A 15,498-nucleotide genomic window follows, 5' to 3' on the forward strand; every position below is an offset into this window, starting at 1 on the left:
ATCTCATTTCTAAAGACAACACAGATGAGACAACATGGTTAAAAAGAAAAGTTGCCAGGGTTCCCAGSAAATCCCTGATTTCACAGGTGATTTGGGGCTGCTGGCAGCTCAAACAAGTCCCAGTGGCATCCTGGTACTGCAGATTAGCAGTGACATATTCAGCTGATCAGCGCACCCTTCACTCCACCAGGGACACTCTTTAATTGATCAGTAATCCAGATTCTCAAAATGAACAAAAAACCCCATATTTGTAAAGTGTTTTAAACCAGATTCAAGCATCACGTATTTATTTTGGCTCAGAACTGCATTCAAGGAAAAACAACAGCTTGTTTTGACTCTGCCTAATGCTATGTGTGATATCTATGTGGGTTGTAATAGCTTTCTCCATGCTGTAAAAAAAACAAAAATCATTTTATATGCTTATCCACATTACAGTTGTAATCTCTTAGCAATTTAAAACAATCTTTTGTAAAGTACTTTATATTATTTAAAATTTTATTACATAAGCTACATTGTACCAAACTAAGTTTTACCAATTATAGATCCAAAAGCTTAGAAATAATAGTGGCATACATCTTTTTCAGGATGTCTTGTTTTAGTTGTTCACACAGACTAATCTTAGTCTTCTTGTTCTTAGCAGATTCAGTAAAATATTCAGACGTCCCATTGGAAAGTTCTTCTTTCTGCTCCAAAAGAAAACACAGGTTTAAAACATGACAAATCAAGCTATGATTATTCAACAGAAAACTCCATTTCTAATACTAAGATTTACAGCTGTTCTTTATTATTTTGATCTGAACAGTCTAAGAGAAACAATTATTTTTAATCTTTTAATATTTGGGAGTCTAGTCAGTTCCCTCCCCTTGACTCCCAACCAACATATTTTGTATGCTAAAACACACCGCAAACAAACAAGACTGCAATGTAAAGGATGTATCTTTCCAAACCATCTGAGGAAACTGTTGGCAAATATTTGACATCTTTGTGGCTCAAACTGTGACAAATGCCAGGAATCTCTCTTGCAGACAGGAGCATGCTTGTCAGYTTTTTTTTCTGAAGAGACTGACTGGCGCAGTGGTCTATACACTTATTCTCAGAGGAATTCCCATAATTTTCCATACTCACAAAAAAACATACAGTGTTATTTGCTCATTGAACAAGGCAAGGGTTAAAACTTTTAATTCTAACATTTAAACACTCACAGCTTGTAGTGGTTGGCTACTGCAGGACAACAGGGGAATTCTTTCTGGTCTCAGCTAACAGCAGCACCATCCTTTTATATAATAYGAGGTTGGGGCGAGCGGGAGGGAAGTAAAATGCTCTTTTTCTTCAAGCTGTGAGCACTTCCTTTCACAATGAAACAATCTCAATCAGAGAAGGGCCATTTGCTGATTTCACTATTAACTACCACAAACTCMAAAAAAGTATTCTCTGAGGCTATGAAGGAAAGAGAAGTGGTAAAGACAAGAAGAGAAGAGGGGCTTTGTGCATCTCCTTGCCTTTGAGAGCCATTTTCCTCCATCAGCCTCCATGATGCAGCCTTTGTCTGACAGGGGCTCCCCAAATGCAGGGGGTGCTGATTTAGCCTGTTCCTTGGTGAAGTGAGGGCATGGAACCAGATGGTATGGAAGAACTGAGGGACAMAGAGAAGGCCAGCAGAGGCACAAGGCCAAAGCCTGTACGTGACCCCTGCCTGGAACATCCCTTGGGAACCTGTCACTTAGGGGACATTAAGCCCTACCCATTTTTATTTGTTTTAAAGGAGCGGGTGGATGGGGGGACCTCCATGCTCTCTCCAGAAGAAACAGCCAGTGAAAACAGCTTCCTGTTTTGCAAGCAGAGGAGCATAATCAGGCAAAGAAGTAAAGCCATTTTGGCACTTAAAAAAAATGACAGCTGTTCTRAGCCTTCCTTTCAGAGACAAGTTACACAAACATGTGCATTGAGCGATGCATGAAGTTCTGTCCACTCATGGTGCAATGAGGGTGTTTACAGCAGGCAGAAAACACATGGAGCATACATGCAATGTGATCTCAACCTCAGAAATCAAGCTTAACGAGTTTAATCTGAGSGATTAATTGCTGCTTCTATTCTTGTTTGAGGCAGATTCCCCTAATTTGACTAAATTTATTTTCATACTGYCAAAGCTATTAAAGATGGGAATACTATTAAGATACTCAAGCATTCTRCTAATTTTAGGAGAAGGCAGAGACTGCAAAGTCTGTAGAAACTACTTTGATTTCCAGTAACAGCGACACAACTTGGAGGCTGAAGGATCTTGCACAATCATTCTGCATCAAAGCAGCTGGAGAGCACTCRTACTTGGCCAGAGAGCAGGAGCCCATTTGAGTTCCTGCTGGGTGGAAACGGGTAAGGTTAATTCTGTTAAACCTTCTTCAGTCCCCAACGCACTGACCAAGCCAGGATCAGCAGCCCACTAAARCCATTCTTGTTGCTGTGGTAAGCAATGCGTGGAAAGCAGCCCTTGGTACAAAATCCAGGGGAGGACTGGGGACGGTTCCTGTCCACACAAAACTCACTACTGCAGATAAGCAATAAACCCCAGTTCTAAGTGATTATGAACCCTGCAGGATTGGTATGGTCCTGCCAGAGTGTGAGGAGCAGATCCTGCAGAGAGGCAAGGATGAGGAGTTGAGTCAGGCTGSAGTTAATGGCCCCAAGTTGCAGGGTTAACACATTCCCTCACTGCGCTGTCATCAACCTTTTGTTTTGCTTTCAAGTAAACTTATCACATAAAGCAGTGACAGAAAGGGTTAAGGCATCAAAAAAAGTAAAAATTGAAATGATTTATATGTGAAACACTTCTGAACATGCCCTCTAAGTACAGTAGATTTTCCCCTCGGAACCACACCCTGTAAGTGCTGCATTTGAGAGCTGAACAATTAACATAAGGCATATGAGTCAGTCTTTGAAAGACTCTGTGGGAACCAGAGAGCCTTTTGCTATTAGGAGTGATGTAAACTCCCTAAGGCTGGAATAAGTCCACAATAGAAGGCAGAGAGTCATAAATAACAACAATGGGCACTCCATATACTACTAAGACACACAGACATTATTGGTGATACTTCCTTTATTTTCTTTATTAGACTTAATAATTTTAGTTAATTAAAAAAAAAAAAAATAAAACCCACGGTCTGTTTTGGGAATACTATTTATTTCCTATGGGAACTTCAGGACTTGTTAAAGAAAGAAAAAAAAGCTAATCTGCTCTCATCCTGTCTAGTAATCCCAAATTCCTTTTAGGCAGTGAAATAATTAAAGAAAAATATTCCAGGCATAAAAGGGAGGACAGCAGAAGCAGACATCATATAAACAACGACACCATGACAGAGAAAAACGTCAAAGCACCGCCAGACTTGTGACTCGACTCTGAAAGAGCTGCAGGGAGTGGGATTGCTGCTAACAAATTAAAACCACATTTCTTGGCAAATTGTTAAAGACAGACATATTTACATTTGTATAGAGACTGGGTGGGCACAAAAGATTAAAATGCTTCTCTAGCCCTTGAACTGCCAAGTTCTATTAGAAATATGTGCTCTTAAAATCCCAGGGTAAGCTCAGTCCTTTTTGTCACTRAAACTGCAGAAAAGGGTCTGCAGAAGTGAAGCTTACCAAGTCTTACCCATCTACCTGCTCATGATACTGGCCTCCCCAAACCTGATTTTAAGATCCTTTATACTTATCCAAAGAGATGTCTGGGGTTTCTATCAAAACCTACAGAGAAATATGACTGTCAGGTACAGAATATGCTTCCTTTAAGGTTTATCAGACTGAAAATTCTATATTTTTCTATCTTACTCAGCTTACTACTCACTCAGGTTGGAAAAGAAACCTCCCAAAACATAAAAGCAGTCACTGCCATCTCCACCTCTGTCCARGACAGCTGAATTCAGCAATACAGCATGGAAGATTTGTTAAAGAACTACCCAAGGATGGGCACTTGTGAGGAACCCTTACAAATCATTGTTTGGAAGCAGAGGGAAATCTTTGGCCTTTTCAGCATGACACTATACTCAAATACTCCTTTTTTTTTTTTTTTTTTTTTCCCAGTTGAAAGAAAGGTTTCCAATGTGAACACTGCTGTTCCCCTCTCCTGCCTCTCTGGTGTCATACTTCATAGTTGCCTCTTTCAGTGCCACGAGCTTATGAGATAATTAAATTTTATGTCTGGTTAACAAAAAAAGCTACCAATCCCATAATAAAAGAGTCTTAAAAATGCATTTATCAATGTGGGTCATCAAAATACAACAATGGGCTCAAAAAAATCAATTTTTCTATCACAGTGGCAAATGGCAGGGGACTATAAAGATAATAATACAGGCAAAGCTATGAACTAAAGTATTACTCCAGGCACWCACAATAAAACTAAAATTAGTGAAATGAATAACACAGGAGCACTTATTTAGGGGACCTTTATGTAAGCTTACAATTGCATGATTTCTCATAGTATCATTTCAAGCTGTATCATGAGCTCAACCATCAAAGATAACTTTTAGGTTTCAGAGGTGTCCTAAGAGATGACTGACAGATCAGGGAGGTCAGACAGGACTCCTTCCAATCTGATAAATAAAAAGAGCCCCTTAAAGCAAGCAAGGAGGCTTGTGAGGGAAGGATGGATGAGATACTACTATCTGATAAAAAAGTGACAGAGACAGGACTTTGGGTCTCAGCTCCTGCCCTCTCCCAAACCACATGAAGGAAAAGCTTCCCACAGTTTCAAGATGCAAATTTTTTGCATTTCCAATGTAGTGATGCATCAGTCCTGGCAGTTCTACTTACGAACTCTGACCACATCATAAAACACTTGCAGAAGTTTTCCAAGTATAGAAATGGATATTATTCTCAACCTGAAATACAGTTCCTTGATCGGATTTGTGGAATATTGCTCTAGATTTTAAAATTGACTGTCCTGCTCTAAAAGTCAGTAGATTCCAGTAAAAACCATTAAAGAWCATTCCATGTTACACACTGGAGTAYTGGCTTTGCCTTTGAAGTAGGTATTTTTAAGGAATGCTGGTGGTTTTCAAAAATACTCCAATTTCAATCTTGAAAAGAATGTAATAACCAGAGCAAACTGCATCTCTCCAGGAGGAGAGGAACTGTTCAACCTTCCCATGACCTAGCACAGAAAGCAAAATCAAACTCCTGAMGCAGTACAGTCTTCCACCAAAAGATTTTATTATCTACCACCAAAATTCCTTTTAATCTGACACCATGGATCTTAAGTTTTGCTTGTCAGGAGACCCCCCTGGCCTGTACTGTTTAGTCCAAGCATTAGCCCAGTCTGTTAAAGCCCCCATGATACACATTCTACTTTCTTAAAACACAAGGTGTGAACCCAAGTTTCTCTCTCAATAYGTAAGTCCTGGCAACTACAAACATTCCAAAGGTCCCCAAGGCAYCACCAGATTAGCTTAAAGCATATGATTTCTATGAGGAAAATGCCTTCTTCCTTTTGAAGTATTTGGTTTGGATTTTAACTGTGTTTCATATAYACCAGCAAGCCCAGACTATTCTGAATGTAAGAAATTCAGAGATCTTCTAGATTTGCATTTGAATGCTTGCTAAATAAGAGAAAACAGATTAATTCCTTCTGTAAATGGCAGAGAATAAATGAAATGTGATTCTTCCTAAAACCTAGAACTGCAGGGGAGCCTTTTTATAAAATCAGACTGATCTAAAACAGAGAGCAAATACCCCCATCACACTTTCTAAAGGCCCAGAAGTGCTCCTGAAACAACTGATTTATTTACCTGCCAAGCAGCACGTGACACAGTCTATGTGTATTTGCTTGAAGGCAAGAAGTGCTAAAATTAGTGTTAAGTAATTAAGCTATTAATCATTCTGATTTTATAYACTGATGCTACAAGACTCAGATTCTATCTTCAGAGAAAAGTGYCCACTGATAGAAATGGAGGAGTAGCTTTTCAACCAAAATAACTTCTCTCAATGACACTGAAGAAAAATTTAAAGCACAGTACCAGTGAATTTTCACTTTTTTAAAGGAAATCAATGTCTTATAAGCAAGCATCTTCAGCTAGCCATTCCCATGAATTTTATGTTCTTGACTCCAGTAGTTACGAAAGAGGACATGCATGCAAGACACACATACTTGAAGGAGTTTTTTATAAAATAAATAAAATCCAATTTTATGTGGTGCTCAACCCCTTTCTCCAGCTTACAAACCATGAAAGAATATCTGAAACAGGCACCCCCGTAGTCCTGTACTATAGCTTTTCACAATCTGGCATGAGGATCCTCTATTTGCCTACCAAATCTAATTTTGCATTGGCCCTTTGCAGATTCAGCATGGGTTATATGACATAAGAGAATACTCCTTAGAGTGCATGATGTACATAACATAGTGATTCAGATGCTCACAATTTAAATACTTACAGGAAAAAAATCTGGAAAAAAAAGCATCAATGTTATGCTCTTTTCTTTTTTTTTTTGCTATTACAATATGCAGCAACAACTGGAGATCTTGTAAAGAATAACTAATCCTCTGATTATACAAAAGCAAAATATGTAAAACAAGGAGAACTGCACAGCTCAGGAAATAATTGCTGTTCAACAATTTAATGCTTTACTTAGTTCCCAAACCAAACACCACTATCACCACCACCACCAACAACAACAACCTGAAAACCCTCAAGATTTCTGAGCTGACATTGGGAATCTGTCCCTCCAAACAATTTCAAATCATTGTAAAATTGCTCAAAAATCCTGCCATGAACTTTACCATCATATAGTTCAGTTTCCTGTTTAGTCAAGTTATGAACTTCCTATTAGTTCTAAGAGATTTCTGCTGAAGGCTGTGGAACAGATTGCTCTTTAAAACAATTTKTAAAAATCTTATCAAATACTCTTTGCCAAACAGGAATATCAAGAATTATTATCAAAACCTGATGCAAGTTAAACCTTTTCAAGTCCTAGAGCCATTAAAATCCTGCAGATGCACCTCAACTAAATAAAACTTTTAACTCCCTGTAGTTTTAACATGATYCCTGCCAGTCTTCTCCCTGCCCCTCTGACAGGGGTGYCCATCCTCTCCGAGTCTGCAGAGARGAAAGAGCAGAGAATCAGCTCAAATCCACATGAACCACCAGCATAAGCTGTGACAGCAAGAGTGAGAGGGGAGAGGAAAACAAGGGAGGTGAAAGGATGATGACAGATGATAATATCTTAAACAACCACAAGGCTTTGACAAATTGGATCTTGTGAACGCTGCTAAGTAGTTRGATTTAAATCAACTGGAGCACTCGTATAAGAAGCAACTACCAAAATGAGTAAAAGATTACTCAATTTGTCCCTACTTTTTGAAGATTGCTTCATATGGAAATCATTTTATGAGCTTAATCATTTGTACTGCAACTACACGACCATCTGTATTTCTGCTCTGCTTCACCTGGATTTTGCATCATGAGGTACACTTTTATTGAAGATGTATTCCACTTACTTGTTGGCTTTACGGCAATAAATAKTACTTTTTATTTCATTCCATATATACCCTAATATTCTGTCTGCTTTTCAGATAAATAATGCTATAGAGCAAAGATTTTCCAATCAGTTCCTTGCAGCAATATCTTGGCCTTTTTCCAGTGATCACAGAGTTAATTCACTCGGCAGTTTGCATGAGCACTGCRATTGCTCTTTTCAGTAAAAATACTGTGCTTTTATCTACAGATGACTTTCATTTCCAGCCATAGTGCCCCTCTACCCAGCTCTGGGAGGTTTCTTTGAAATTCTCCAAAGCCTTCTCCGGTCTTGACTAATTGAAATAATTGTGTCAGTTTTTATTTCATCGTTTGTCCACTTCTCTGGATAGTTAATACAGCAGACAGCTGTGAGGCTTTTGCCATGCAGAAAAGAAATCGGTTGGTAAGCTATAAGAAAAAACTCCAACAAGTTCAGACGAATCTCACTGCAATTCACAGCATCACCATTCTCAGGTCTCCTCCCTCCCCTTTTGCAGCAGGTTCCTCCCCCACTGCAGAGCTGGCAGAAGGGAGCACACACACATGGCCCAGCTGCTACCACCCGCAATTCAGTGCACCAGCCTAAATCCAGGGRAGTTCGGTGTGCATGAATCCACAAGACTGTGATACACAGCAAGATGAGATGCAGGCACACAGCCCTTTTGGCAAATGCTGCTAGAGAAGAGGTAATCTCCAAGGAGAAGAGGCAGACAGCCAGGACAAAAGGGAATATTGTAAAGCTGCTRTAGCTTTCTTTTTTATGACTGAATCAAAGACTTTAGGATCGTTACTCTGAGATGGAGTTTCTCAGAGACAGTATYCTAATAATTCAAGATTATTTAAAGCTACACCAACAATGAAAGGGAAGTTTCACCCTTACCCAACACTTGGTCCTGTCAAGAATCAACGCTGARGGGATCTGGCTGAAAGTGAACCACACAAATAACAACGAAGAACCAAAACAAAACCACCCCTTGTTTACAGAGGGATCACTGAATGAGCCCAGCTCCCCACACGTCAGCACTGACAGACACTGAAGACAAGAATGTCCAGGGAAGCAAAGGCAGGAGGAGAACAGAACATGAAGGATGAGTAAAAGTGACAGAAGCTTGAAGTGTCAAAAGTTYAGGCTCACCAAAGCAGTTCTTTGCCTCTTCCACTAATGTGGTATTTGGATAAAGTTCATTAGACTGCAATTTCCCCTCTCTACCTTTTTGAAAGAAGTAGTGAACCCTGTTCATATTGACCAAACTATGGCTTAATGTTTTTCTCCTGTTTACTATAATGACTGAAAAGAATTCTATTATCTAAAATCCCAGTACATCGGATTTTATAAAAATTAAAAAAGGATAGTGATATAAAAAACACAGCAACAAGACAAATATTACAACAAAAGTACCATTAACATGTGCTGTGGATGTTACTTCCAAAGCCAGGTAACTCTCAGCTGCTACCTAAAGGGTGCTTCTTGCTCCATTCATCCAAATCCTGGCTGCATGCTCCTGCAACATTTTTTTGTATCACAATTGGCAAGTGTGTGGGTACAGGATGAGTTGGTTCAGGGAACTGACATGATGGAAAACTAACCCTCCAATGAAAAACAGAGAAACTTCACAAATAAAAAAAAAATCTGCTAGATCAAGTCAATGAACTAATTCATTCTGGAGTGAAGAATCACTTGGTCCATTGTAATCAGAAAGGAAAGGAATATATGGCTGGATGTAGAGGGGATGTGGACTGACCTTTTCAGTAGCAGCCCACCAGCACAGCAGTTTTACTGTAMTATTTTATATAGATATATAGATATRYAMACACMCATGCCAAGATTAGCCCTTACAGTGTGAATTGTGCAATTCTATTTCCCAGCATTTCCTTCTTCCCCATCCCAATCTGATATCACGTACAATAAGTCTTTAACGTATTTAAGATAACTAAATTCCACATAAGGTCTTGTACTAATCTTTACAAATTGCTGCTATCTGAAGTTTTCATTCTACATTTCAACAGACACASTATTTCAGCAGCATACACTCCAGTGGGATAAGTCTCCTGTTAATTACAGCTAGGTGTTCATGTTTCAATGACAGAATCAGAAGCCTCTTCCTAGCATAATCAAAACACAAGCAAATCCTGTCACTTATGCTCTTAAGAGTTTTAAGAATGAAAATTCRCTGATTGTCCRAAAGTGTATTACAATTACACCATTWATAAATCAGACAYGTATGAGGAAGATGAAATMGTTTCCTTTTACTTCCCTTCTGGGGATTTACTGGGTACATATTTAGCACTTTTCTTCTTCATGTGTATCTGTGAAGGGTTTTCTTGTTTGGTTTGATTTTTTAAGAGCAATATTCTACTGGAAAATAATATTTWTGTATAATATTCTCTGTAACTTAACAAGGCTCAGTGGAAACCCTAAGATTTTTTTAACYAAGACAGGATCTTCTACTCACCACTTTCTTTTCTGATTTCATACAAATGSTAATTTCAAATTTTCACTTTAATATCGTCTTTAGCTTAACCTCCTTCATGCTTCCCCTAGAAGTGCTTCCTCTCAGAGATTCTAGTATAAAGCYGATGTGGTTATCAATGAATACTCCATTGTTTGCACATTTTCAAATGCTCATAAGCCTTCCACCCATTTCCATTTCCACTGTTTCTCCAGATAACCCATTTCCAATTTTCCATTTYAGCTCTCTACATAATAATAATTGAGAAAATATCGTCACTGACAAAGATGACTAATGTCTCCAGAGCTCATATATATTTCCCTGGGTTTCCTCTTCTGCYATGTTCCCAAAACTGTCTTCTTTTTCAAGATAAAACGATTCAAGATTACAAACACAGTTTGGTAAAACAGGAAACAATGGTTTTATGTTTAAACTTAACATTAATCAGCCAGCCCATTCTTCSATCTTTTCCTTAAGACTTCCAATTTGCTTATGTAATTTCAATAACTTGCTATATTGTTTCTTTAATAGAGATTTCCCTTYCTCCAAAATGCTTATTACTGCCTGCAATCCAAGTTTTACATATAACCACAGACACACCCATTTATAAATACATCCTAGAAAATGATGTATCAATAGATTTTCTTCCAGTTAATTTCATCTCTGCTCCTTAGAGGTGCTCTCAAATATTTTATTAGTTTGTGTTTAGAGCTGATTTGAGAGAGACTGTCTAACTCACTCTAACCTCTTACACAAGGCATCACAGAAGGATTCAAGCTGGTTATCCTAGCTCGTGATGCTGAGGTTTGTGCTTGTGAGTATCTCAAAAGCAAWCTAATTATAATTTTTCCTAAGGTGCAGGACATAAAAATTGTATTTCATAGATGGCTACATCCCTTGAAACTCATGGTTTAAGCACAGTCGACCTCAGAGATACACAGAATAGCCTAAAAAGCAGTGAAAAGGAAAAAAATAAAGGGCTGAAGACAGGTGAAGGAAGAGACTTGTGATGAGTGAAGAAAATGAGCACCARGCTGACATAAAACTGGTTCCCAGTAATGGCAAAAGGGACCACTGAGCCTGATTTGTCTTGACAGAGCTCAGGAATGAAAGCTTGACCCAGAACATAAATCAGCATAAAAACTGTTAAAAAAAATAAATAATCGTTAAGGCTTGACTAAGTCAATCACAGTCACAGCAACACACGAAAGTGAAAAAAGTCTCCATTAATGTATAGTTAAGTRTTTTTATAAAACACAAATAGGTCCTCAAATCCAAGGGTGTGAGCTAATTGAAGGTTTAAAAGAACTTGCATCCAACATAGTGGCATTATTCAAACCCAAACAACATACAGAAGAAAACAAAACACAGCCTTTTTTTCAGCCCATGACAGAATATGCTGAGTGTATCAACAGAAAGGTCTTCTGGGTGGTCTTTTGTAGGGCAGAGTTTAGAATTCCAGCCTACTCACTGCTCAACTGCATAGAGAAAAGCAGACACACACAAAGTGCAGATTCTTTGCCTTTCTTCTGGACTGCCAAAAACGTGAAAAACTCAGTGGCAATCAAACACTCCTCCAGTCTGGCAAAGTACTCARCTGGAGTATATGACCAATCTGGTACAAACATGCTGTAGGAGTTCTGGAACAACAAAACAGTCTGGAGTGGACCCTTTAAGTAAGAGTGGTATGAATTAAATAGATGGTCCAAAATATCTGAGGGTCTGCACCCATCTTGCCAAATCAGGGAAGATGCTTAGKGATAATTTTCTCTTACTCTCTCCTACCAACAGGTCTGTGCACATGTGKTGCATCTGTAAGTAAACTCCCAAGACTTAATTATTGATTAGGTTATGATCCCAGTAAGAGACATTTTGTTTTCAAATATGAAAGTGTTTAAACTTGCTTTCTAAACAAGGACTTTCCATAGATCAAGATCCAATTTTGAAACAGAAAGGCTAGAATCCATAACATTGTATTTTTTAATTTCTTCTCCTTCCTACACAGAATCACAGAAAAACTAAAGCAAACTACTCAGCTTTTATTTTATTGAAAGATTAAAAATATCAAATGGGGGAAATTGGATAGCTCAGAAAAGTTATTTAAGCAGAAAAAAACCCCCATAATTATTTCTCAGTCAAAATGCAGGATTTTCTCCTTAAAGCATTAAGTAGTTTTCAAGACAACACTGAAAAAGCAATACTTTTCAAAATAGCGAAGTACTTCTAGAGCAGAGAGATTATTTTTTTCTGACAGTATGAAAAACATTTGCTTSATTCTGTGACATTTAATGATATGCACACTAAGCTAGGAATCATGACAAGAAAATCTGCAATTAGCATTATAAATAGGAACACCCTTCCCGGTATTAAGAAAAAAAAAGAAGAGTTGAATGAGTAAAGGAAAACCCTTTTTTCAAGGGTCAAAAACACTTTAATACATGAAAGATCAACTCCAAAAATCCACCCAGACCTCAGGGTGTAATTGTGACCCTCAGTGTGAGCCAYAGAGCAGCACCTGGGCCCTTGTGAGCACTCCTGAGGCAATCAGCACTTAACTGCAGCATAAAATTCAGAAGCCTTTGACCCTGATGAAGYCTTCTGGATGAAATATTTAAGTAGAATTGCTTATGGTATTTAACCACACACCAGTGCCTTTTCCTCCATAAATGTTTGGGGATTTTTTTCCCAGCAGGGCCAGAACTGATCCACTTGAGTTGTGCAGAGAAAGTGCTAAGAGAACATACAACAAACCCATGGACATTACAAACAGCTACATTATAACTTTGGAAAGCAAAATGTTACAAGGACAAAATAGAATGGAAAAAAAAAGATACTTAAATCAAGATGCTAAAATCATACCCTGCTTTCCACATACATTTTTTTYCCTCTAAGTGTTATAAAGCTCAGAAAATGCTGAGCTTTCAAAATTCCCATTTTTGCCTGCCTTAGGCTCACTTCAGGATGTYCTTTTGAATACTTTGGCCCAGCTGCTAATGGCACTTTCTAGTGCCAAGGTGACAGTAACAAATACCTGAATAATTTACATCTATATATATAAATGAACATGCCTCTCACTTCTGTAAAACACCCAAAAATTTATAGAACGGTTTTGTACATACCAATACACCATTCTCACATATCCAAGCACTTGGATCAAAGTCAAGTTTATTGACACAAACTACAAATTTCTCTGGAAACACACGGAGCTCTACACAAAAAGAATTGAAAAGAGGATTAAAAAARATACAACCACTTTCAAAACCACTTTCATAACAACAACCTATACACAAATTATTTTAGTACACAAAATTACTTGTTTTTTAAATTGCACACTAGCTCATTTCATGCACCCCTCTAGCTTCTCACCTACTCTTTTCAATATGCCACCCTCCTTTTGTTTTGTTTTTATAAAGCATTTCAAAAAAATCAATAAGTAGATTAAACTGAGTTCCCAAGAGGACAGTCAGGGCTGCAAATTAGTCCACCTGCASCCCTGGACAGAAAGACCAGACAGAACCAACACACAAACCACTTAACAAGGATTTCTTTTGCGCTATTCTGGTGATGAGTCTTTTCATCACAAAAGCTGTAAATTAGGTTTGTAGCCCAGAACAACATTCAATGAGGGCTTGGCATCAAACTTCAGCATAAGGCCGAGGCAGAGTGTTTCACACTCTGACTACAAAGATTTTTRAAGTCATTAAACAAATTGGTTAACTACTACTGAATTACACATTTTACTCAAGATCACATGGTTTGTTAGGAGCACAACAAAGTTTCTATTTACAAAGGATTAAAATTGAAGGGTTCTCAGATTAGAAACAATGAGACAAAGCTTTATTCAGTACCTGGCAATATTATGGGAAGAGCACAGCTGGATACTTTTCTTGTTTTACATATGAAATTATTTCCAGATCAGTATCTTTGTATTTTCAGCTCTGATTTTTTTTTATTGCTGGTTTTTGTTTTGTTCTTATAGAAAGAGAGTTAATAACTTTTTAAGTTTTGTATACTTCAGAATGAAGCCATAACACTATCTTTGTGGGACAAGAAAGAAACAAGGCTTGCAGAAAAAAAAACATTAGGTTGATCTCATAGATATTTTTTGTAGAATTGAAGAGTAGGGCAACATGTCATTCCAGTAACATGTTTGYAATGTTTTATTTTATAACAAGCTCATCTGCTGGCTAGCAAAATGCAGGTATCTTTAGGTATTCCAGTTCAAATTKAATGGACAGTAAACAATGTTGAGATACCAATGCAGACTCTCTGCCATTCTATTCTAACAGGACAAGTTTGATGAAATATTTAAATTCAACACTCTGATTGATCTCTTCAGCCAATATGGACTTTAAAAACAACCAGTCAGCATTTGAAGACAGATTTAAACATTTATGAATATAATGAATTCCTATAAAAACAAGAAATTCCTTAAAAATATCCATTCAAGTATTCACTATTTTGAAGAATTTTTCTTTTTTTTTTTTTTTTAGTGCAAAAAAGGTCAGCACAAAGGGCAGTGATCATTCTAGCTCCTTTGCATTGCTGTTGGCAGGACAGGATTGATATCACTTCCTTCCAGAGCATCCTGGCTTGAGAAAACATAAAGAAAAGGTCCAATGACATCACCTGTGTAAAGATTTTATAGCTCTGAGGTGAACGAAAGCCTTTCCTGCATGCACTTGTACTGTGTGTTGATGTCACAAGACACTCGAGCAGTAATGAAGTGATTCATGCTGCAACCTCTGGTTGATTCACCCTGCACAGACTCAGGAAAATGCTGAGTCTCATCATACTTACAGAATTTTGGTGTGGCTGAGCTGATTACCCTGGGGCAAGGCATACACAAATTTAAAATTGAGCTTAAAAAGAAAATGCATCTTATCTCAAGAAACTCTTCTCTTTTTTTTTTTCTTTTTCAGGAAAAAAACAAACAAAAAAGACCTCCAAAAAACCCAAGCTCTGAAAAAAAAWTTTATTAAGTAGACCAAAATATGACAAAGTATTAGTTATGTTCCCTTTATTTCTCTTCTAAGTAATTTTATAAGAAACTGATTTCTTACCACGATAACGTTTCCCTAGAGCACAACGGAGATTAACCCATCTCTTCATAAAGTAGGCAGTAATGTGCAAACTGTTGGCTGCAACATAAAACAGAAGGATAATATTAACTGTAAGGGTATCTTGGGCATTCAGCTCTCAAAGTGCTGCACATATGCTAAGACAGGATTGAGAGAAGGCAGCGGCAGCTCAAGAATACAAAGGAAAATTTCACTTTAATGGAATATTTTTCAAAAGAACTTGCTGAATTCTCATAATGAAGTCTCAAGAAATTAGTGTCTGAAACAGGGCAAAAATCTACACAAATGAAAAACCAGCAAGTTCTGAAAACCAACCACAGAAATAAATTTAATCTCATTAATTGATCAGAGGTGTCATTTGCTTAATAGTGTGGTGCCATGGACACTAGTGCTGTACACAATGCTTTCATATCTATTCTACAAGAACAGTCCAGATGTCCATTTACTTCCCTGCCTTCTAGAAGAAGG

General features: G+C 37.8%; 1 protein-coding gene across 2 annotated transcripts in view; it reads right to left on the bottom strand.

Annotated features, from left to right (window-relative positions):
• Positions 1 to 15,498, bottom strand: part of SLX4IP (SLX4 interacting protein) — a 71,473-nt gene that overhangs the window by 2,654 nt on the left and 53,321 nt on the right. For both annotated transcript variants that reach the window (XM_057369022.1, XM_057369021.1), the window contains 3 exons: positions 15,013 to 15,090; positions 13,069 to 13,157; positions 574 to 683 (listed from right to left, as the gene is read on the bottom strand). In XM_057369022.1, coding sequence (XP_057225005.1) covers positions 574 to 683; positions 13,069 to 13,157; positions 15,013 to 15,090 — 277 coding nt within the window. The remainder of the gene's footprint in view (positions 1 to 573; positions 684 to 13,068; positions 13,158 to 15,012; positions 15,091 to 15,498) is intronic.

The sequence above is a fragment of the Malurus melanocephalus genome, unplaced genomic scaffold (assembly GCF_030028575.1).
Source record: "Malurus melanocephalus ecotype Western Australia unplaced genomic scaffold, MMel_1.1 scaffold_101, whole genome shotgun sequence".
NCBI classification, from domain to species: Eukaryota; Metazoa; Chordata; class Aves; order Passeriformes; family Maluridae; genus Malurus; species Malurus melanocephalus.